Source organism: Mesoplodon mirus, assembly GCF_964341445.2.
Source record: "Mesoplodon mirus genome assembly, chromosome: 7".
In the NCBI taxonomy this organism is placed as follows: Eukaryota; Metazoa; Chordata; class Mammalia; order Artiodactyla; family Ziphiidae; genus Mesoplodon; species Mesoplodon mirus.
In genome coordinates this window covers 36,285,730-36,307,207 of record NC_138983.1, presented here as the reverse complement: position 1 = coordinate 36,307,207, position 21,478 = coordinate 36,285,730, and the positions used below count along the sequence as shown (strand labels likewise).

General features: G+C 36.1%; 1 protein-coding gene across 8 annotated transcripts in view; it reads right to left on the bottom strand.

Moving 5' to 3' along the window:
- Positions 1 to 6,052: 6,052 nt before the first annotated feature.
- Positions 6,053 to 21,478, bottom strand: part of MTMR2 (myotubularin related protein 2) — a 111,880-nt gene continuing 96,454 nt past the window's right edge. For all 8 annotated transcript variants that reach the window (XM_082627323.1, XM_082627330.1, XM_082627325.1 and 5 more), the window contains 5 exons: positions 18,667 to 18,873; positions 14,282 to 14,374; positions 10,489 to 10,602; positions 8,185 to 8,361; positions 6,053 to 7,466 (listed from right to left, as the gene is read on the bottom strand). In XM_082627323.1, coding sequence (XP_082483449.1) covers positions 7,305 to 7,466; positions 8,185 to 8,361; positions 10,489 to 10,602; positions 14,282 to 14,374; positions 18,667 to 18,873 — 753 coding nt within the window. In that variant the 3' untranslated portion in view covers positions 6,053 to 7,304. The remainder of the gene's footprint in view (positions 7,467 to 8,184; positions 8,362 to 10,488; positions 10,603 to 14,281; positions 14,375 to 18,666; positions 18,874 to 21,478) is intronic.

The window sequence follows — 21,478 nt, the reverse complement described above, 5'->3', positions numbered from 1 at the left end:
ACCCACAGTCTCCGCCCACGAAGGGGCTTCTAGTGTGTGGAAACCCTTCCTTCTTCACGGCTCCCTCCCACGGGTGCAGGTCCCGTCCCTATCCTTTTGTCTCTGTTTATTCTTTTTTCTTTTGCCCTACCCAGGTATGTGGGGAGTTTCTTGCCTTTTGGGGGGTCTGAGGTCTTCTGTCAGCGTTCAGTAGGTGTTCTGTAGGAGTTGCTCCACGTGTAGATGAATTTCTGATGTATCTGTGGGGAGGAAGGTGATGTCCGCGTCTTATTCTTCCACCATCTTCCCCATTAAAAATTTTTGAAGACCAAAGCATTCATTTTAAATCAGTTAACTGTGAAGATTACAAAAGCATGTTTAAAACTATAAACAAATTGTAAATGAAGTAAATGAGGTTTTAGAATGGAGAGAGAATGGGAGGTGTTGTAAAGCATATATGTTTATATTTTTAGATAATACCTGTTTGTAACCATGCTATTTATTTCAAGGCATTATGGTTTTTAATCTTAAAACTTAGAAGAACCCCTTGGCTATTTACTTTTATTGGTGTACAGTGTGAGTGCAATATTAACTGTACACATGCAATTGTCATTTAATGTAAATCTTTTATAAATTTGCCACTGAAATCAATAAAGCAGCTTTTTTAAGGAAACACTGAAATTTTCCTTAACAGCCTGTTAATAAAGGCTTTATTTTTTGCAGTCTCTCAAAAAAATACTTTGAAGTAGACATTAATGTATTATGAGAAACAGTAAGAACAGATGGTATTTAATACATAATTTACTTGCCTTTTTCATGCTTACATAGAAACTAGGCCCAACAAAACTGGATTATCTCATGGTATATGTTAAGATACTCTTAAGAGTACTAATGAACGTTAACTAGATACTAAAGCGATTCCTTTTTTGCCTCCCCTGGGATTGAAATGGAGTTCTAGGATTTTATCTAGACAACAGCATGAATTGTAGTGGCTGGCTGGGCACTAAGCTTGTTAGGCCTTTTACTGAATTCATTGTCTACAAAGTTTTTAATTAAGTGTCCTTAGATTTGGGGGTATTTGTGAATCTCCTAAAATTGTATGTACACTTCTGCTTACATGTACAGTTTTCTTCCTTAGTAATAAGGTATGCTTACAAGCGGGCTGTAGACACCTGAATTACACGTTTCGGCACAGTGTGGTGGTGGCATGTGTACCACAGAGGTGGTGGCACAGAGGGAGGTGAGGCATGGCAGAGAAGGGAGTGATGAACAGGGATCATTTCCTGGAGGAGGAAATGATGCCTAAACTCTACAGAACAGGAATAACTCCAAGCGAGAACAGTTCCAGGTCAACAAGGTAAAAACAAAAGCAAGGAGGCAGGAATCTGCCCTTTATATGGGAGAATTGGGACTAGTTGAGCAGTACTAGTACATAAAAATTGAGGTATGCCGATGAAAATGGAAGGGTAAGCAGACAAGTGACAGGAGGCTCAGGATCTTCGACTTAACCACACAGGCCTCTAAATTTTATATCCCTGATCATAAAGGAAAAAGGTACACCTATGCAACCAACATTCATAGATAAATATAAAGTTATAAAACACAGAACTCTCTACTCAGAAGTTTTGTGTAAATATATAAAAAGTGCTAAGACCAGCCTACCAGGCTTCCACACACCTCAACGGATTATCTCTTTTTTTTCTTTTAGATTTGTTAGAAACACCTTTATTACAAGTGTTTTTCTTCATTACATGCATTACAGAATGGGTATCATTTGCATGCACTGAAATAACACTGCTGAACACAACTTCAGCTAGCTTTGTTGGAAGTATCTTTATTATGTCTTCTTAAGTACTTAACTACATGCATTATGAAATGGGTGGGTATCACTTCCAGTCCCTGAAATGACACTGTGCTGAACACAGCCTGCAAGTAGCTGTGTTAGAAACATCTTTATTATAAGGTTTTTTTTTTTTTTTTTTTGCGGTACGCGGGCCTCTCACTGTTGTGGCCTCTCCTGTTGCGGAGCACAGGCTCCGGACGTGCAGGCTCAGCGGCCATGGCTTACGGGCCTAGCCGCTCCGCGGCATGTGGGATCTTCCCAGACCGGGGCACGAACCCGTGTCCCCTGCATCGGCAGGCGGACTCTCAACCACTGCGCCACCAGGCAGGCCCTATGAGTGTTTTTTTTAATTGAACAAATTTGACATGTAACATTGTATAACTTTCAAGGTGTACAATGTGTTACCTTGATACATTTAAATATTGTAATATGATTGCCACTGTAGTGATATTTATCACATATAATTATAATATTGTCTATATTCATTATATTATACATCATCTCTATGGCTTATTTACTGCTTGTTGCAAGTTTGTACCCTTAACGTCGATCTTATCCCTCTAAGCTCCATCTCCTGGTCACCACCATTTTACTGGTTTTTGAGTTTGACTATTTTAGATTCCACGTATGAGATCATGCAGTCTTTTTCTCTGACTTATATCAGTATAATGTGCTCAAGGTCCCGTCATATTGTTGCAAATGGCAGGATATCCTTTCTCGTGGCTGAATAATATTCTATTGTGTATATATACCACATCATTTGTATCCATTCATCTATTGATGGGCATTTAGGTTGTTTCCATGTCTTGGCTATTGTGAATAATGCTGCAGTAAACCTGGGAATGCATATATTCTCTTTGAGATTCTATTTTCATTTCCTTTGGGTATTTACCTGGAAGTATGTTAGCTGAATTTTGAAATTTTTGATGAGCCTCCATATTGTTTTCCATAGTAGTTGGACCAGTTTACATTCCCAACAGTGTACAGTTGACCCTTAACAACAGCATTTCTGCATTCACGATTCAACCAACCTCAGATTTTATTGAAAAAAAATCTAAGTGGACCTGCACAGTTCTAACTTGTGTTCACAAGTGTTAACTGTATAAGGGTTCCCTTTTCACCACAGCCTCACCAGCACCCGTTATGTCACTTCTTGGTGACAGCCATTCTAACAGGTATGAGGTGTCTTATTATGGTTTTTATTTGCATTTCCCTGGAGATTAGGCATGTTGAGCATCCTTTCATGTACCTGTTGGCCATTCTGATGTCTTTGGAAAACTGTCCACTTAGTTATGCCCATTTTTTAGCTGGATTGGGTTATTTTGTTATTAAGTTGTATGTATTGTTTATATATATTTTGGACATTAAGCCCTTATTTAATATATGGTGTGCAAAAATTTTTCTCCCATTCAGTAGGTTATCCTTTCATTTTTTGTCTCTTGCTGTGCAGAATTCTGAGTTTGATGTAGTCCCATTTGGTTTTGGTTTTTGTGCTTTTAGCATCATGTCCAAAAAATCATTGCTAAGACCAATATTAAGGAGCTTCACCCCTTCTAGAAGTTTTATGGTGTCAGATCTTATGTTTAAGTCTTTGATCCACTTCAAATTAATTTTTTTAATTCATGATTTCTGTTAATATATTCAAAGCAGGCCTTATTTATCAAAAATTGTCCCCTCATCTCCTCATTTACTATCAGATTAGCCTATTTTATTCACAGCACTTACCACTATTCAAGTTAATTTTTGTGAATGGTGTTAGGCATCCAATTTCATTGTTCTGCATGTGTTCTCTGGTTTCCCAGCACCATTTGTTGAAAAGACTATCCTTTCCCCATTGGGTGTTCTTGGCTCCCTCATCAAATATTAGGTGACCACTGGGATTTAATTCTGGGCTTTCTATTCTATTCCGTTGGTCAATGTGTCTATTTTTGTGCCAGTACCATAATGTTTTTATTACCGTGACTTTGTAATACAGTTTGAAATCTGAACGCATGATATCCACAGCTTAGTTCTTTTTTTCTCAGGATTATTTTGGCTGTTCAGGGCTTTTTTGTGGTTCCACAAAAATTTTTGGATTCTTTCTTCTGTGTCTGTAAAAGAATGCCTTTGGCACTTTGATGGGAACTGCACTGAATCTGTAGATAGCTTTGGGTAGTAAGGACACCTAGTGAAGTCCTCCATTGGATTCTTCCAATCCATGAACATAGGATGTCTTTCCATTTGTGTCTTCTTTGATTTCTTTCAGCAGTCTTGTAGTTTTCATTGTACAGATCTTTCACTTCCTTGGTTAAGCTTTTCCTCAGTAGTATGTTGTTTTTATGCTGTTTTGAGTGGGATAGTTTTATCAATATTTTGTTTTCAGACGCTTCATCATTAGTGTAAAGGAATGCAACTGACTTATGTGTGATGACTTTGTATCCTGAACTTTACTGAAATTGTTGATTAGTCCCAAGTGTTTTGGTTGACTCTGGGATTATCTATATATAAAACCAAATCATCACAAATAGAGACATTTTACTTCTTCCTTTCTGATTTGGATGCCTTTTTAAATTTTCTTGCCTAGTTGCTCTAGCTAGGAATTCCAATACTATAATGAACATGAGTGGTGAGAGTGGGCATCATTGTCTTGTTCCTGATCTTAGAGGAAAAACTTTCAATTGTTCTCCATTAACAGCTGTGGGTTTATGGTACACAGCCTTTATTATATTGAGGTATATTCTTTTTTTTTACCCAATCTAAGGTTTTTATTATGAAAGGATGTTGTATTTTGTCAGATCCTTTTTCTGCATTTATTGAAATGATCATGTAATTTTTCTTTCATTTTATTGATGTGATATATTATTACATTTATTGATTTGCATATGTTAAATCATCCTTGCATACAAGGGATCAGTCCCACTTTGCTCATGGTATATAATCCTATTTGTGTGTCCTTGAATTTGGTTTGCTAATATCTGGTTGAGAGTTTTTGTGTCTATATTCAGCAGGGATATTGGTCTGTAGTTTTCTTGTATCCTCATTTGGTTCTGGTATCAATGTAATGCTGGCCTTATAGATGACTTTGGAAGACTTTCCTCCTCCTTAATACTTTGGAAGTGTTTGGAGGAAGACTGTGTTCATTCTTCTTTATGTTTGGTAGAGTTCACCACTGAAGCCATCTGGTAGTATAGTTTTCTGTGTTGGGATTTTTTTTGATTACTGTTTCAGTTCCTTTACTCATTACTGGTCTGTCATGGAGATCTCTCCTCAGAAATCTGGGGTGTCGCTGAAAAGCAATGGGACCCTCCAACTGCAGCCCACAAGCTGAGTAGACTTATACTTACCCTTTTCACTTTCCACCTCCTCTGCTGGACAGGTTGCTGCTGCCGCCACAGCCAGTGTCACCACATCTCCCTTGGCTCCCTAGCCTCCTTTGAGGTTTCATTCACCCAATTTCAGATACACAGATGAATCTCTCTCAGGTGTCCTGGTATGCTGTGCAGAGGTACTTGTGTCCATTTATGGATGTCTGATTCGTTAGAAGTCAAAGGGAGAGAAAAGGAAGCACTGGTGCCACCATGATGCTGATGTCTTCAGTAAAGGATCATCTTAAAGGCACTCCACTTGGAGACTCCTGCAAAAGGTAAAAGGAAACCCCTGGAAAGTTTTAAAAGGAGAAGTGATAGATTTGCACTTAGATTGCTCTGAATGGAATTTAGATTCTGAATGGAATTAGATTGCTTTGAATGGAATTTAAAGTGAATATGAGGGTACTAAGACTAGAAGTTTTAAATTCTTGAACCTCTTCAGTCATCTACATTCTTTTATGTGGCATCAGACCAAGAAGGCTTAAGGGAGGGAAACAGTAGAATGCAGAGAGAGAATGGATTTATAAAATATTTGGAATAGAAAACTTAGCTTTAATACTGACAGACTGGTCACTTAAATACTGTTATAAATTTTCTTATAACAAATTTCAATGATCAAATCATTTTGGTACCAATTTTGCTAATATTGGATGTACTAATAACGGAAATTATACTTACTCATTGCAAAACCAAGAGCAGGGCAAAAGGTTCAGACTAATGAGTTAACAAGTGAAAAAACACTGATTTTGAATATTTGATTTATCTGATCAAACTGAACATTTCCCTTAGAGCAGCTGCTATGAAACAGTCCTTTCCTCAAAAAATTCCAAATAACATTTCTGCAAAAGAAACTTAAGGCAAACAACTTAGAACAAGGACAAAGTTTAAAAGTCAGTTGAAATTTCCTTTTAATTAAAGACCCAAGGGACAAGAAGCTCCTTTGTGTTACAGTACATAACATATGGCTCTTATACAGAGTAAAATAGACACCAGGGAGTCAAGTGTTTATACCAGCGCTAAATTCTTACTGTAGCAGCCAAAAAGTGAAGCAGGATTTCCTTTACTGGCATTGAGACTGTAATACATTTTTACATGCAATAAATTCTTTGGTAGACTTAATCATTCAGTGGAATCACAGAATTTTCAGAGAAAAGTAAAAGTAAAATATTTCATATAAAATTTGAGCACAGTACTTCTCACCATATGCTATTTATACAGACTTCAGAAAAAAAGTGAATCCTACTAAACTTTTAAATACTGCCTCAAAATTTGCCAGTTAACTTCTCTGTGCTCAAAAAAAAAAAATGTAACTAAAACAAAGTAGGGCAGATAATGAGTTTTTTAAATATGTTTCATGATGCTTCTAGTAATTGTGCAAATGGAAACTAATCTGAAAGATGTGGAATTCTTTGAAATCCTGGACGGCTACCACTTTCTCCTCTCCAGCCTCCTCCCAAGCACATCTGTAAGGCATCATTTTGGAACAGCTATCTAATACATCTTAAATTAAGTACATAAATAATGACAGCAATAATTTTCAACTATTACTACACCATAATATCCTCAAGACTTTTCCTTATTATATGAAGAACACGAGTTTCGAATGGTGAAAGTAAATCACTTACTACAAAAAGGAAAAACCCATGATGGGCAAAGGAGCATCAAATGATATTATGACACTGAGGCCCAGTATGTATAATGCCATGAAATGTCAGTATTGGTTTGGTTTGAAAACTGATGCTCCTCCTTCTGTGCAATGAGTGCTCTTCCATCAAGAAATATATTTCTGAAGTAGCTTGTGTTTTGATTTTACCACACACCAAAATTTCTGAGACAGCATTTTCCTTTTAAAATCAGAAACTTGTTCCCACTGTGGATCCAGGACTGAAGCATTTTAATATTCTTTGGGTGACTTATAAGATTAGTGTCATAATCATGTAATTACACGTGGGGTTATTTCATTTAAACCACCTGCACTGCTACAGTTCTAAACTCATCCTAGAGAGATTTAAAATAAATAAAGTGACTTAAGTTCTCTCACAGATGGGTTCTGTATTCAGAAACCTTCTCCTCATGAAGCTGCCATTGTAATCAGAGTTCATGGCAATGACCGATGGCCCCATCCAGTAGTCCTCTCACACAACAGTCTGTACAGGAGTGACACACTGTGCAGGAGAACCGGCTCTCTCCGAGGATGAGGTTGATCGGTTGGAAATTTCTCTCTGTAGTTCCTCTACTTTCTTCTGAAGCTCTGCTCGTTTAGCAAGAAGTTCTTTATATCTGTTGTGAATGGGCTCCTACAAGAGCAGCACACCCTAAAATTATTTAACTAGGCAATCCTAAACAAACCCAAAGTCAAGTCATTCCAGTATAGAGCTCCTTCCCTAAATGCTGCAATGTGTGTGTTTTCAGCTATGGGGACCACACCCACCTTTCTAGAACATTAGTGAAAATTAACTTCAGGGACTCCTCTGACACCACTGCTCTTTTCACTGGCTTCCCTAGTGCCCCCAAGTGTTTCCACAGAATACCCTGAAACTGGTACTTAGCCAAATACAACAAATAATTAAGTAACAATGTAATCTAAAAGCCAATACTCAAAGATTTCCTGTCATTTAGTTGCAGACTTTTTAGTCTTTTAAACAGTTCTAAGCAGTAAATATTCCATAACATTTTAAAAAAATCAACCAGAATTTTGTTAGGCTTTTAACTTTCCTAAAGCTATTTTCTCCAGCCTATTAAAACAAGAACTCTAGTCCAGCGCCCTCATTTTATAGAAGAGGGGAAAAAAGACAAAACAGAAGTGACTTGTCCAAGGCCAAACAAGCGAGTCATGATAAGAACCAAGTGTACTGATTATCCCTATGTAGTGCTTTTTCTACTATGCAGTTAAAACTGTTAACATGAAAAAGTGAAATATGCACAGATAATTTTTCTAGCTGCTTTAAAGGGGATGAATGTAATTCATACAACTGCATGGATAAAAACTCGCATTGTATATTGCAGGGCATATACCTGTGGCTTCATCCGCGGATTCCACCTTACGTAGTATCCCACCCAGAGCTCTAGGTGGCGCATGCTGGCTACTGGATAAAGGACATGATTGGAATAGCTCCCATAGAGAGGATTAGTGAAGTCCTCCAGCTGACTATTTATGTAAGACCACAATGACACAGTCCTTTTGGGAAGATTCTATAAGAAGGAAAAAGATTCTCCATTATATAAGCTAATTATACTTCAGATGGAATTTGTAAAGAGGTATATTGTGTTCATTTAAATTGTTTCAGAGGGAGAGAGAACTCAAGACACTGTGGTGACAGCCCCACTTAGATTAAAATTAGAGAGTATTGGAAAACTGTGCAGTTCTGCAAAAAGTTAAACAGAGTTACCATACCAGCAATTCCACTCTTAGGTATATACCCAAGAGAAGTGAAAACACATGCACACACAACCCAGTACACAAATGTTCAAAGTAGCATCAGTCATAGTAGCCAAAAAGTAGAAACTACCCAAAAGACCATCAACTGATAAATGGATAAAATGCAGTATATCAATACAATGGATTATTCAGTCATAAAAAGAAATGAAGTACTGATACACGCTACAAATTGAACCTTGAAAACATTATGCTAAGTGAAAGAAGCCAAACACAAAGGCCACACCCTGACTGATTTCATTTATATGAAATGTCCAGAAGAGGCAAATCAAGAGACAGTTTAGTGTTTGCCAGGGTCTGAGAGGAGAGAAGAATGGGGAGCAACTACTAATAGGTATGGGTTTCTTTTCAGTGTTCTGAAATTAATGGTGGTGATGGCTATACAACTCTAGAGATGCTAAAACCCACTAAATTATACACTTTAAAAGAGTGAATTTTATGGAATGCAAATTATGGCTCAGTTTTAAAAACATTTCTTTTTTTAAAGATATAGTGAATCCTATTTGAGGCTTTCAAAAAATGAAAGTATCTTTGGAAGTTATCTATTAATTACGTAACATGCAAGAAATTCTTTTTTTGTACCAATAATTGTTTCTTTTATTGCTGAGTAGTACTACATCATATAGAAATACCACAGGTGAAGGGCATTTAGGTTGCTTTCAGTTTTCAGCCACTGTAAATAAAGCTGGTATGAACATCTGTGGGAAGAAAATCAGAATTTTGTGGGAACAAAAGTTTCTATTTCTCTAGGATAAATACCCAGTAGTGTGATTACCAGGTCCTATGGTAAGTAAATGCATAGCTTTATATACAAATGTCAACTGTTTATGAGACATTCAGTAAATTCTTGATTGCCTACTATGCACGGAAATATTTACTGCATGCTACATACTGAAGATGTAACGGTGAATTAAAAAATTTAATATCGGTTGACAAGGAATTTCTAGTCTAGGAAGCACTTACTACATGGCAGTTATTATAGTGTTTTGTATGGCTTATTTTATGTAATCCTCACAACAGTAAGCAGTATTTACATACTTAAGTAAATAAGTACTATTATCCCTACTTTACAGAAGCCTAAATTAACTTGCCCAACTCCACACAGTAAGTCAAAGATCCAAGATTTGAACCCAGGCAGCCTGGCTCCAGAGCAAGCATTCTTTGCCACTAGGCTTTATAGAAAAGCATGAAGAAACTATTTTATAGCCACATTTTTTAGAATGAAAATTGAAGCAGAGGGAGACACTAATCAAGATAATTTAGAATTTCATACATAGGATAGATGTATTTTGAGGAAGACAACTTGAAATGTAATCCTTACAAGGTTTCTTCTAAATAATATCAACACTTAAAAGTGGTAACTCTGGGCTAGTGGGGTAACAAATTTTAACTTTCTACTTAATATCTTTTCAGTGTTCGAATGTTTTATGGTATTATTTTACAATTTTAAAAAAACCTAAAATGGTTCATACATATGCAGAATATATTTGGGGAAGTGAGCTGTCCATTCATTCAAATATTTTTTTTTTTGCTCATTATATTTTTCTGCACCTGTTTTGATGGATTTCCATCCTGCAGGGAGTAACAGGTACATGGGCACTCCTAAGACTCCACATACTTCAGTTCTCTTTAGGAGACACTGCTTCCTACCCATAAACTCAACTGATAGCTGGCTAGCATGTTCAGCCTTGTAACAGAGGTCCTTTAAAATAGATCAGGTTCAGATGTATGGAAAGAAGCATATTACAGCATATAAAATAAAATATAGCTAAAGGAATCATCCAAAAGAACAACTGTTCAGCTGAAATCCATCAGAGGATGCACTCTAGTAGAGAAAGCACATATTAGGGATACAGGGAGGAGGGTCAGGGCTCATGTTTTACCTCTTTTCCTCTCTGCTGTTCACTGTTACAGAGGAATGTTCCAAACAAACAGCTATATAGGTGGTCCAAAATGGTAATGAGAAAGTATTCATTGAATTCAAATGCTGTAGGAAACTGCAAAATCAAACACCACAAACACACAAAATTATTAAGAAATCTTCTCAAGCATATTCATCCCTGTATACTGGCAGATACTTTGTAATACTTCTTAAAATTAGGCTAAACAATATTCAAGACATATATTTCTAAGCCATTATGGTATTATCTGCTTGGTCTTCTGTTCAAAATTATTTTCTGAGATAATTTTTCCTAATATCTCCTTTTCTTGTACAGTAAGAGTCTGAATGGTCTGATCTTGATGTTTCTGCATCCGTTTGTATCAGTTAACCCTCAACTTGAGCCTAATAAATTCTGACTTGTCTTTCTCTGCCAAAAATGACCATAAGCAACATAGGAAAATGTTTCTTTAAATTTTCAACAACATAGTTTTGTTTTTAGGAATTACACAAAAAAAATCGACGTCTCCAGAAAATGTCAGCAATGCACAAAAGTAAATTCCAAGGCAGACATGCAGATCATTTAAAAGCCAACCTACTTATCTTTTCAAGGAACATGCACTCAAACCAGGATATCTTGTAATCCAGTACTTTGGCAGCCTCTTTCTAAAAAAAGAAAATTCACTGTCTCTTTAACCTAGGACAAGTGCTTGACTGGATGTCTTGCTATTACACAAACAACACAATTTTGGGGGAATGTATCAAGGACCAATTACAGATACTAGGAAGGAGGGTAAGGGATTTAGTATAATCCATCCTATCCATCTAATGTTTCAAGAATTATTTGAAAGCTTCTATGTAGGACTGTACCATTTATAGGACTGTGAAAAGGAATTCCATGAATATTTGGATCGTGGATTTGGGAAATAAATATTGGTGCCAAATTTTTCTTAGAATGATCCCTACCCCATAGTGGAGGAAAACAGTATGAACTGCATGCAAAAGGGACAGGGATGCAAACAACTTTGCCTTGAAGTTTCCTAAATTTATAAGCACAGTAACATGGCAAATTTATCTTCTCAAACAATTTATCTTCTCGAACAATTCATTCTTGAATAATAATTTTTGTGGCTGTGAAGCAAATGAAGCAGGTAATAAAGCACATGCCAACATAAAGCCAATCAATTGTAAGAAACTTTGTCAAATCCCATTCATTCATTTACAGAACAAATCCCATCTCCTGTACTGTTTTTCTTTTTTTAATTTTTTACTTATTTATTTTTAGCTGCATTGGGTCTTCGTTGCTCCGTGCGGGCTTTCTCTAGTTGCAGCGAGCTGGGGCTACTCTTCATTGCAGTGCATGGGCTTCTCATTGCAGTGGCTTCTCTTATCGCGGAGCATGGGCTCTAGGCGCACAGGCTTCAGTAGTGGCACGTGGGCTCAGCAGTTGTAGCTCACAGGCTGTAGAGCACAGGCTCAGTAGTTGTGGCACACAGGCTTAGCCCACAGCATGTGGCATCTTCCCAGTCCAGGGATTGAACCCGTGTCCCCTGCACTGGCAGGTGGACTCAACCACTGCACCACCAGGGAACTCGCACCATCTCCTGTACTGTTACACACTCTTAACAGCCTTATTTATTAGCCAACCATGAATGCACCCTGACTCATTACATAGCAAGCCGAAGGAGCTAAGCCTATGATTAGTCTTTCATCTTTGTGGCAAAACTATTATCTCAGTTATGAGAAGATGGCTTAATCAGTGAGCATTTCCTCACAACAAAACTAAAATAGCATTATTTTAGAGCATTATTTAAATAGAGTACTAACTGCTGCTATTGTTTTTAAAATTCTGAGCAGAGGAGGAATATTTTGTTTCCTTACATGTTTAAAATCTAAAGGGCCCTTTATCAACTGCTTCCTGATCCCAGGACTGAGGGGATGAGGATGAGGGCAGAAGGAGATATAGAATCTGGCTAATTACATTATTGGTCCCATTTTAACAAATTTGCTATTTAAATCTCTGCACATTCAATTATTCATAAAACTGATGATTGCCAATAAACATTATTACTATCTAACACATTCAATACTCAGGAAGAAAATATCATGCAGAAAAATATAAGAAGACATTTACAATAAAGACTCACAACTATAGTGGTATTTTAAGTTCTATCAATGAAACAAGATTAAACTGGTATTTCATTATTTAACTTAAGCTCAAAATTAGAGTTAAATTGCTTTTAGATATACAGCATATAAAAAGTTAACACAACTACTTAGAAAGAAATGCATTTGTCATGTACTCTTCTATGTGAACAATTGGTAAATGTGACTGATTTTGTTTTTCTAACAAATATACCAGAACTAATAGTTCACACACATTGCTCCTTTCAAGGTATGTTCCCCAGAAAGCAGTACACTTAACCATCAATGATGACTTCTGTAGTCCTTTGATATGGCATATTTGATTTTTACCAACATTGTCAAATATTACTTAAAGATTGATAATGGTCAAAAGTAGGTCCTATTGTTTTGGGTCAAATACCCCCCCCAAAAAAAGGATTGATAAGCATTTGTAATAGCTAATATATCGACCACTATCTCAAAGGCAGTTCCAAAGGAAAAATTCAAACCTACTCCAAGAAGCAGTAAACATTATTAAACTAATAAGCATGTTGTACCTCCCTTCCCCCTTGTATGCCAAGGGTCTAATTTGTAGAACAAAACTGAATTGTATACACATTTGTATCACGTGTTAAAATACCAGCCTTAACAAACAGTACTCATATTTATTACGACACTTCATTTAAGCCAGCAGGTTTCAAAACAATCCACCCAAATTGAAATGCTTATGGGAGAAAAATAAACTATTCGATATGTAATTAATGTGTTTCACTTGAGGATCACCATTTTTCTCTTAATGAAATAAAGAGTATTTTATTGAAACCAGAACACAATCCTAAAGCCAAGCAGAGCCAGCAACTGCCCTACTTTATACTCCTGTGGCAGTCTAATGAAAAACTAACCAGGCTCCCAGTTGTTTGAGGTCTCATAAAACTCTTGGATAAATAATTAACTGAAAAAAAAATTAACTAATACACCAATGAACTGTATCTAACTTTTGGCTTCTGAGATTGTTTTTCCTGAGTTAAACATTTTTAAGACACCAATTCCTTGCCTCATTAGTGAAGTGATCCCATAATAAATCAGGTGTTTTTCAATCTCCTCTGGTATCTTTCCAAAAGACTAAATCTATTTACAGTAATATTTCAAATCGTTTGCTAGAATGTTGATTAAGTCTAAAAAAACATAATCTCTCTCTCTCCATACCTAAAAACAAAAAGAACTGAATCTATTACATACATACCTTGCCATAATTTCCATCTAAATACATTTTTCCATCAAAAGTGCTTAAAACAGGATTTCATTTCGCTTGAGTTACCTAGCCTATTTCATTTCTTCACCTCCTTTAGCAATGTACAGATGAGTTTCTGGGTGAATATAAAGCCATTATTTAACACTACTTGTCCAAAACAAAAGAGGAAACCTCTCAGGGGTTATTATCAATGCCATGCATTGAAATGCTAATGGAATCAAACTGTCAAGTGTTTAATACTACCTCCAAATAATATCCTTTAACTTAATTCATAATGTAATAACAGGTAATAGTTCTAGTACCTAGAAAACTTACAAGAATTTCCATTTTACATGAAATGTAAGATAATCAGTGATCAAATCCAACTCTGACTGGATAGCTTACAAGAGAGATGTAAGAATGGATATCCCAGATAAATTACCTGTCTTGTCATTTGCCAGACACAGTCAATAAACTGAAGAAAAACAGGTGATCTGTCTGCATCTGCATGGTTCTTATCTCCATGGCCAAGTCTCTGAAGCAAAGAATGAAATATTACATGAGCTTTGTGGGATTTTTCAGCTTTTAATGAAAGTAATTTTATTTTCCAAGAAAAGTAATATTTGCTCAATATTTTTAAAAATTCAGAATATCTTTTTAAAAGAGCACTGCAAGGAAAATAAGAAATCACCATAATCCCACCAAGCAGAAATCTCTATTAACATTTCAATGTGCAACCTGCCAGGTTATTTCCTAACATGAGACACTTGTAACAGGAATTACAATTCAGTTTAGTAAATAAAACTCAGATCCTAAAAGGCTGATAATGGGACACAGGAGCAGCCAGACCTCAGAGCCCAGATTTTTCTTCTGGAGATTTTGCTCTGAATATTAACAGTTCCTTGTACACTAGCTTCAGGAAGCACCCTTCTCCTTTAACACCTTGGCCAGTGCATGAAGGGGACCTGTTGCATCTGAGCTCCAGACTGTCTTTCAAAAAGAATCACAGCACGAATCTTTGAAAACTTTTAAAAAATGCTTGACATCTCCCCTCAAGCATGCACTCACTTACTTTCTCAATTTTTTTCTTCTCCTCTGAGAACTTCTGCCCCCAATGACTGAGATAAACCTCTACTCTGTACCCAAAAACAGTGATTCTAGAAGTATGATCCACAGACTTCCGGCAGCAAGGCAGGTCTGTGAGTTCAAAACTATTTTTATAATATTACTAAGACACGTTTTGCCTTTTTCAATGTGTTGACATTTGTACTACTGGTGTAAAAGTGATGAAGGATGAAAACTTTTGGTACCTTAGGAGGAATCAAGAAGCAAGGCATTGAAATCAATCTATACTAGCAGTTATTATATTCTTCCCTGCCATTCCCTGCCAAACACGTGCAGTTAAAGAAGAAAAAAAAAAAAAAAGCCAATCTCTCTTAAGCCAGTTTCCTTGATGAAGCAGTAAAAATTATTAACTTTATTAAATCTCCCCATTTGAGTACAAATTTTTTAAGTATCCTATTAACAAAATGGGAAATACACATAATATGTTTCTGCTGCAGACTTAAGTAGGATGGTAGGAAACACGGCTTTTTCATGGAACATCATTTTGACTTGAAAGAACAATATATGAACTATGATTATTAAGACTTGAATATCTTGCAGACATTTTTTTGAAAATGTACAAAAGTGAATGCGTCACTTCAAGGAAAACAATGGACAGTATTTGTTACCAATGATACAATTCAAGTTTTTGAGTGAAAATTAGATTTGGGGGAAATTTTTATCTGCTACAATGAGTTTGATAAAACTTTTCTGATAAAATCAGTAGTGGTATTAACAAATGTGACTATATTATATAATGAAATGCATTAATACTGGAAGGGCTGTGTAAATCAGTAAGCCAGTATTTTCCAAATTACCAACACTTGATGTTACAAAATCATGCATGGGTAAGAGATCTATTTATTCTAAGTGCAAGACAGACCAAAGGAATTTAACAGAACAAACAACGAAAAATTCATTGAGTTAGTTTTGGATTCCACATTACAATTAACTGCTAAGAAACTACCATTTGTCGAATTTTGGCACAGTATGAAAGAAAAATATCCACAATTCCCTGAAAAAAATTAAAATACTCTCTATGTTTCAACCTACATATCTGTGTGTGGTCAGATTTTCCTCATTTCTTCAACCAACAGAACATATTGCAACAGATTGAATGCAGAAGGAGACATGAAATTCAGCTATCTTCTATTAAGCCAGACATTGGAGAAATTTGCAAAACATGTAGAATAATGCCACTCTTCTCATTAAACTTCTTTATTTGTTTTGGAAAATATAGTTATTTTTCTTTAAAATGTTATTTATGTTAATATATAATAGTACTATGGTTTGAATGTTTGTGTTCCCCCAAAATTCACATGTTGAAATCCTAATGCCCAGTGTGATGGTATTAGGAGCTAACTAGGTCATGAGGGTGGAATCCTCATGAATAGGATTAATGCTCTTATCAAAAGAGACCCCACAAAAAAAAAAAAAAAAAAAGAGACCCCACAGAGGCCCCAGCCCTCTTCCACCATTCAAGAACACAGCAAAATGTTGGCAGTCTGCAACCCGGAAAAGGACCTTTACCAGAAGGCCATGCTGGCACTCTGAACTTGGACTTCCAGCCGTCAAAACTGTGAGAAATATAGCCATCCAAATGGACTAAGAAAACAGATTTATTTCTTTAAATAATATTTAAATTTTTAAAATTTAATTTCTAATATGGTAAATACTGATAGATATAAACAAAGTTCTTTCGGGTCATCGATAATTGTTAAAAAAGGAAAGAGGTCCAGAAATCAAAAAGTTTGAGAATCATTACCCTGTATTAACCATGTGAGCATACCCTCTTGATCAGATGTCCTTTAACTGTCAAATTCTGCTTTCAGATAACAACTAAGGGGGAAAAAATGGAGTAGGTAACCAGAGTCAACAATTTAGGAATCCACTGCAACTTCAAGCGGTCTGAAATATTTATGATTTTGGCTACATTTATATGAACATGTACAGCTTTGGCTGACTAACACTTCATTCTTTTTTTTTTAATGGTCTTTTCATGGTAAGTACATTTTATAGAGAATTGAAAAACATGAGCTATTTGAATAGATACTCCGGATGACCAATGTTATTTAACAGTTCAAGTTCAAAAGAGCAGACTACCTTTAAATGTCCATTTCTTGCAAGTTTTTTTTATAAACACTGCTGGTAGCTACTGGATACTAACGGTTAACATTAGAGACAGCATCTGAGCAAACATATTTCAGAAAGTCTTTCAGCTAATCTAGGAAAATGCTGCCAAAAATCACACTCTCAGGGGCTTCAAGGCCTCTGAACAATCTTAACTCTCATCTCCAGATTTTCTAAACCTGCCCCTCCCTCGACTCTACTCCAGCCACACTCAGTCCCCCCCAGTGTGAGACATTTGCTCACACTGCTCCTCTTTCCTGGGAAAATATTCCTGCTCCGCACTCTCTAAATTCTATGATTACAGCTAACATATACCACGGATGGGCATACATGGGAACCAAGGCCTACAAGGTAACTGTTCCCAAGTTTGCTGATTCCAAATTTAGTGTTTAGCAGAAACACAGCTAAAAACCACTTGAATGTTTATTTAATTAAAAGCTACATGAATCTAAAGTATGTTGTAACAAAAAGCAAATACAAAAGCATAGTATCCTTTAAAAGGGACATAATAACCCCATTCCTCTATTTTAGGGACTACTACACTTTTGGGTACCACACTTGTAGAAAGCCATGAGCAAAGTCCAGAGGACAAAGGGGAGGGTGAGGGGATTAGGATGAGGAAAGAGTGAAGAAAATGGACATTTTGCCAGAACTGAAGATTATAACTGACCCAGGAAGACAGCTACTTTCAAATATTTGCAGGGCTATCTTATTTGGATTAGTAGTCATATTTGTTCTTCTTATCTCCAAAGGGGAATGTAAGAAAATGAGAAGTAAATTTTAATTCACTATGAAGAAAAAGTTTGTAGTAGGTAGACTTTCTTCAGTGAGACTGGACAGCCTCAGGAAGGGACTTGCTGCTTATTTCTGAAGGTGTTAATGAAGAAACCAAACAACCATTTCACGGGGACACCAGAGAAGACATTCAACAGTTAATGCCTGGACTCTGAGCCCTTCCAACTTTTAGATTTGATACGAACGACAACATCAAAATAAATTTTAAGTCATATAGAAGGCACAAAAATTTGTCATTTCCATAAAACTAACTGCAACACTTTCCATACATATGGTCATTAAGAAGTGTAATAGAAAAGCTATTTTATTCCCAACTCTAAATTAAATTATTTTTTCTGTTATTTCTTTTAGTCCCAGTCTAAATTGTTTTAGACCCTGATCCTCTGTGTGAGTAGTGCTACTTTGTAGGGCTACTTTAAATTAAGAATAATAGGCCAGTCTCACGTTTTTTTAAGTCTACAGGAAAAGCTAGAAGCGCCCTGTAGCTCCGTAACAGTCCATGCTGCTCTGAACTATCATTTGAAGGTGCAAGTCACAGAAGGGTATCTCCTATTCCCGATAGAGAGTATGGAAGAGATTGGGCCAGACGCCTGACAAACAGCTAACCCTGGCTCCAGACTGCAGAGCCACAGCAGGATAACCTAGTGCTTCCAAAACAAGCCCAAAGTTCTCTTGGGAAGTTTACCCATTCAAACAAAGGATCAGATTTAGACAAATATCTAGTGAGTAAAGGCATGATTTTCACACGCCTTACATGACATGCATATGTGATACACTGAGTCACGGTTCTTTACTCACAAGCTGAAATCGATGTCCAAAGCTTAGCCACTCTTTTTCCACAAGGACTTCAAATCCTCGGATGGTTCGGTAGTATCCATCCAACATGAGCATGGCCAGGGAGGTCAGCTGAGCTGTGCGATCCCAGCCATCACTGCAGTGGACTACCACAGACGTCTTTCCTGACTCTACTTTGTCAGCAATCCTAAGAGCCCCTGCAAGAATAAGCTGCAGACAGATTTTTTAAATTAATTTTTTTAAAAATTAAATGCTTCCTTCTTCAAAATTTACTAATAGAGTTTTGTTTAGAGATGACTGTCTCAATACCATGTGGAGAAAAAAACATCAGTCCCTTCCTAAAAAGAATTTTTGTGAATGGTAGAAGATACATAAATTTTGCTTTTAAAACAAAAAATCTCATAAATGCAGACTCCTATTAATCCACACAATGAAATATCCAAACAAAAGGTGCCTTTGAGTTCTAAACAAATAAAAAATATGAGTAAGAGGAAAGAAGGATTAAGTTCTAAAGAGATCTATTTCTGAGAATCTTCAAATATTCCAACATCATCCATTTAAATAAAAATAATACACCAACTTTAGTCTTACCTGTTATTTAAAACAATGATACTTAACCAAATTAGAATATGAAAGCAATAAAGTTGGATATTTTAAAATATTCTACAGCTTCTATAGCATTTATTCTACTGTTTTTATATACATCATATAGTATACAGCAAGCACAGTATAAAACTTCAGAGTAAGCTGCTTTTTTTGTATCAGTATGAATGGAAAATTCTGATCGGACCAATATATTACCATGTCAATTTAACTGGTATCTAAAATAATTTCAGGGTTTTTTTTAAATATGCAGAGACTCTGTAAAATAATTTACCTTTTCTGAAGCTGATCTTGAGTTAAAACTAGACAGAATTAGATGTAACCAAAAAAGAAACACAAAGTATGATATCCTTTAAAATGAACAATATAGCCATATTTTTCTCTGCAATGGCCAAATCATACTTAAAGAACAGCATGATTACACAAACATAGATAAGAATGAAAGAAAAGATATACTAGGCTTAGAGAATCTCATGATGACCTCCTTTTGATTATAACTGTAGGCATATTCTGGAAGTGAGGTACTCTGAGGCAATCTCAATCTTGACTATGCATCAGAGTCATTTGTGAGCATTAAAAAAAACAAAAACAAACACCTGGTCCCCATTCTCCACTAATCCTAACTCACTATTTTAAATAACTTCTACCTAAAATTCAAATGTATATCCAAACTTACACATCACTGACCCAAAGGATTAAAACAGCTGGGGAGTTAAGACTGACAAGAAAGAGTTATCCAAAGTGGTCATTTTCATTGATTGATTGATTCATTCATTCATTCAAAAGATAAACATTTACGGAGTCCCCTACCATGTGGCAGGCACAGCTCGAGGTGTTGGAAATAGAGCAGCAAACAGAACAAAGTGCTGGCTTAACGAAGTTTACATTCTACTTAGGTGAGGCCAGCCAGGTGCAAATAAAGAAAGAAATACAGTGTGTCAGAGGGCAGTAAGTGAAAAAGCACCATCTAGGTCTAGGGAGTGCTGGCAGAACTGCTATTTTATATGGAGTGGTTGGGAAAGGCATCTTTGAGAAAGTGATATTTGAGCAGAGATTTAAAGAAAGTAAGTGGGTAAGCCTTGCAGGTGTGAGGACTGGGGGAGGAGAAAGTGGTCCAGACACAACTGTACCTCTTAAACTTCTAAGGAAACGTATTTCGGTTATAGCCAGATTTTTGGAGAGAATGTTGTACCTGCTAAAAATTGACCTGGAACTTACAGAATGCTGCAATTTATGTTAGTTCTGAATCAAGTCTTATGGTTTTCTACTTATACATCATACAATGCAACAGATGGTCCCATGACCATTATCTTTAACAGAAGAGTGTGTATACACTTTGCTACATTCAAGCTTCTATGTTTCTAGAAGAGAAACAGTAATCAAAATAGTCTATAATTGTCATTAGGTCAATTTAGCTTTCAATTCTTAGTTTTAGAGGTTTTAATGTGAGTACAATCTGCTCCTTCTTAACATGAAAAATCTCATTTCCATTTATTTCATAATATGAATATATGTGGTCATATATATTATAGAAATCTATATTTTGGTAAGGTCTCTTACTGAAATTCAGATACTATCTGAAAATATTTGTAACTATATTAACTGAAATAACATTTGGTGCTTCAAACATTATATATATTAACATATTAGGCAAGCTAGGGTTCACATGGTAGTCTCCAAATCATTTAGCATTCAAATGGTATCCTTCATTTAACTACTTCACCTCATGTGACTGACCAGAATGGTTTTCACAAGCCATGCAACAATTATTTATTGAGTGCTTTATTCATATCATATAGTGCTGCCCTGGCTCCTGAGGGGACAAAGAAGAAATATGATTTAGCCTGTCCTACTCTCCATGAATTAGCAATATATGTTGGGTGACACATAAAAGTAATTAAATCAAGTGCATGGTAACACCTGATTAGCTGGAAAGCAAAAGTAAAGTGAAAAGTTCAGAGAAAATGAAAACGAATGCAATCTGGGAAGACTTCATGGAAGAAATGAAATATGAGCTGGGATCTGAAGTATGGGCAGAATTCAGATAGGATGGGAAAGAGAGGGAAAAAAAGAAGTACAACTGAACCAAATGCATAACACAGAAAACTAATTCATTCAGGCACCAAAACTTAAAAGTAGTTCTAATTATCAAAGCAGTTATCAATTTTTCGCTGTTTAAGAAGGTACTTTCATCTTGACTTCAATTGTAAGA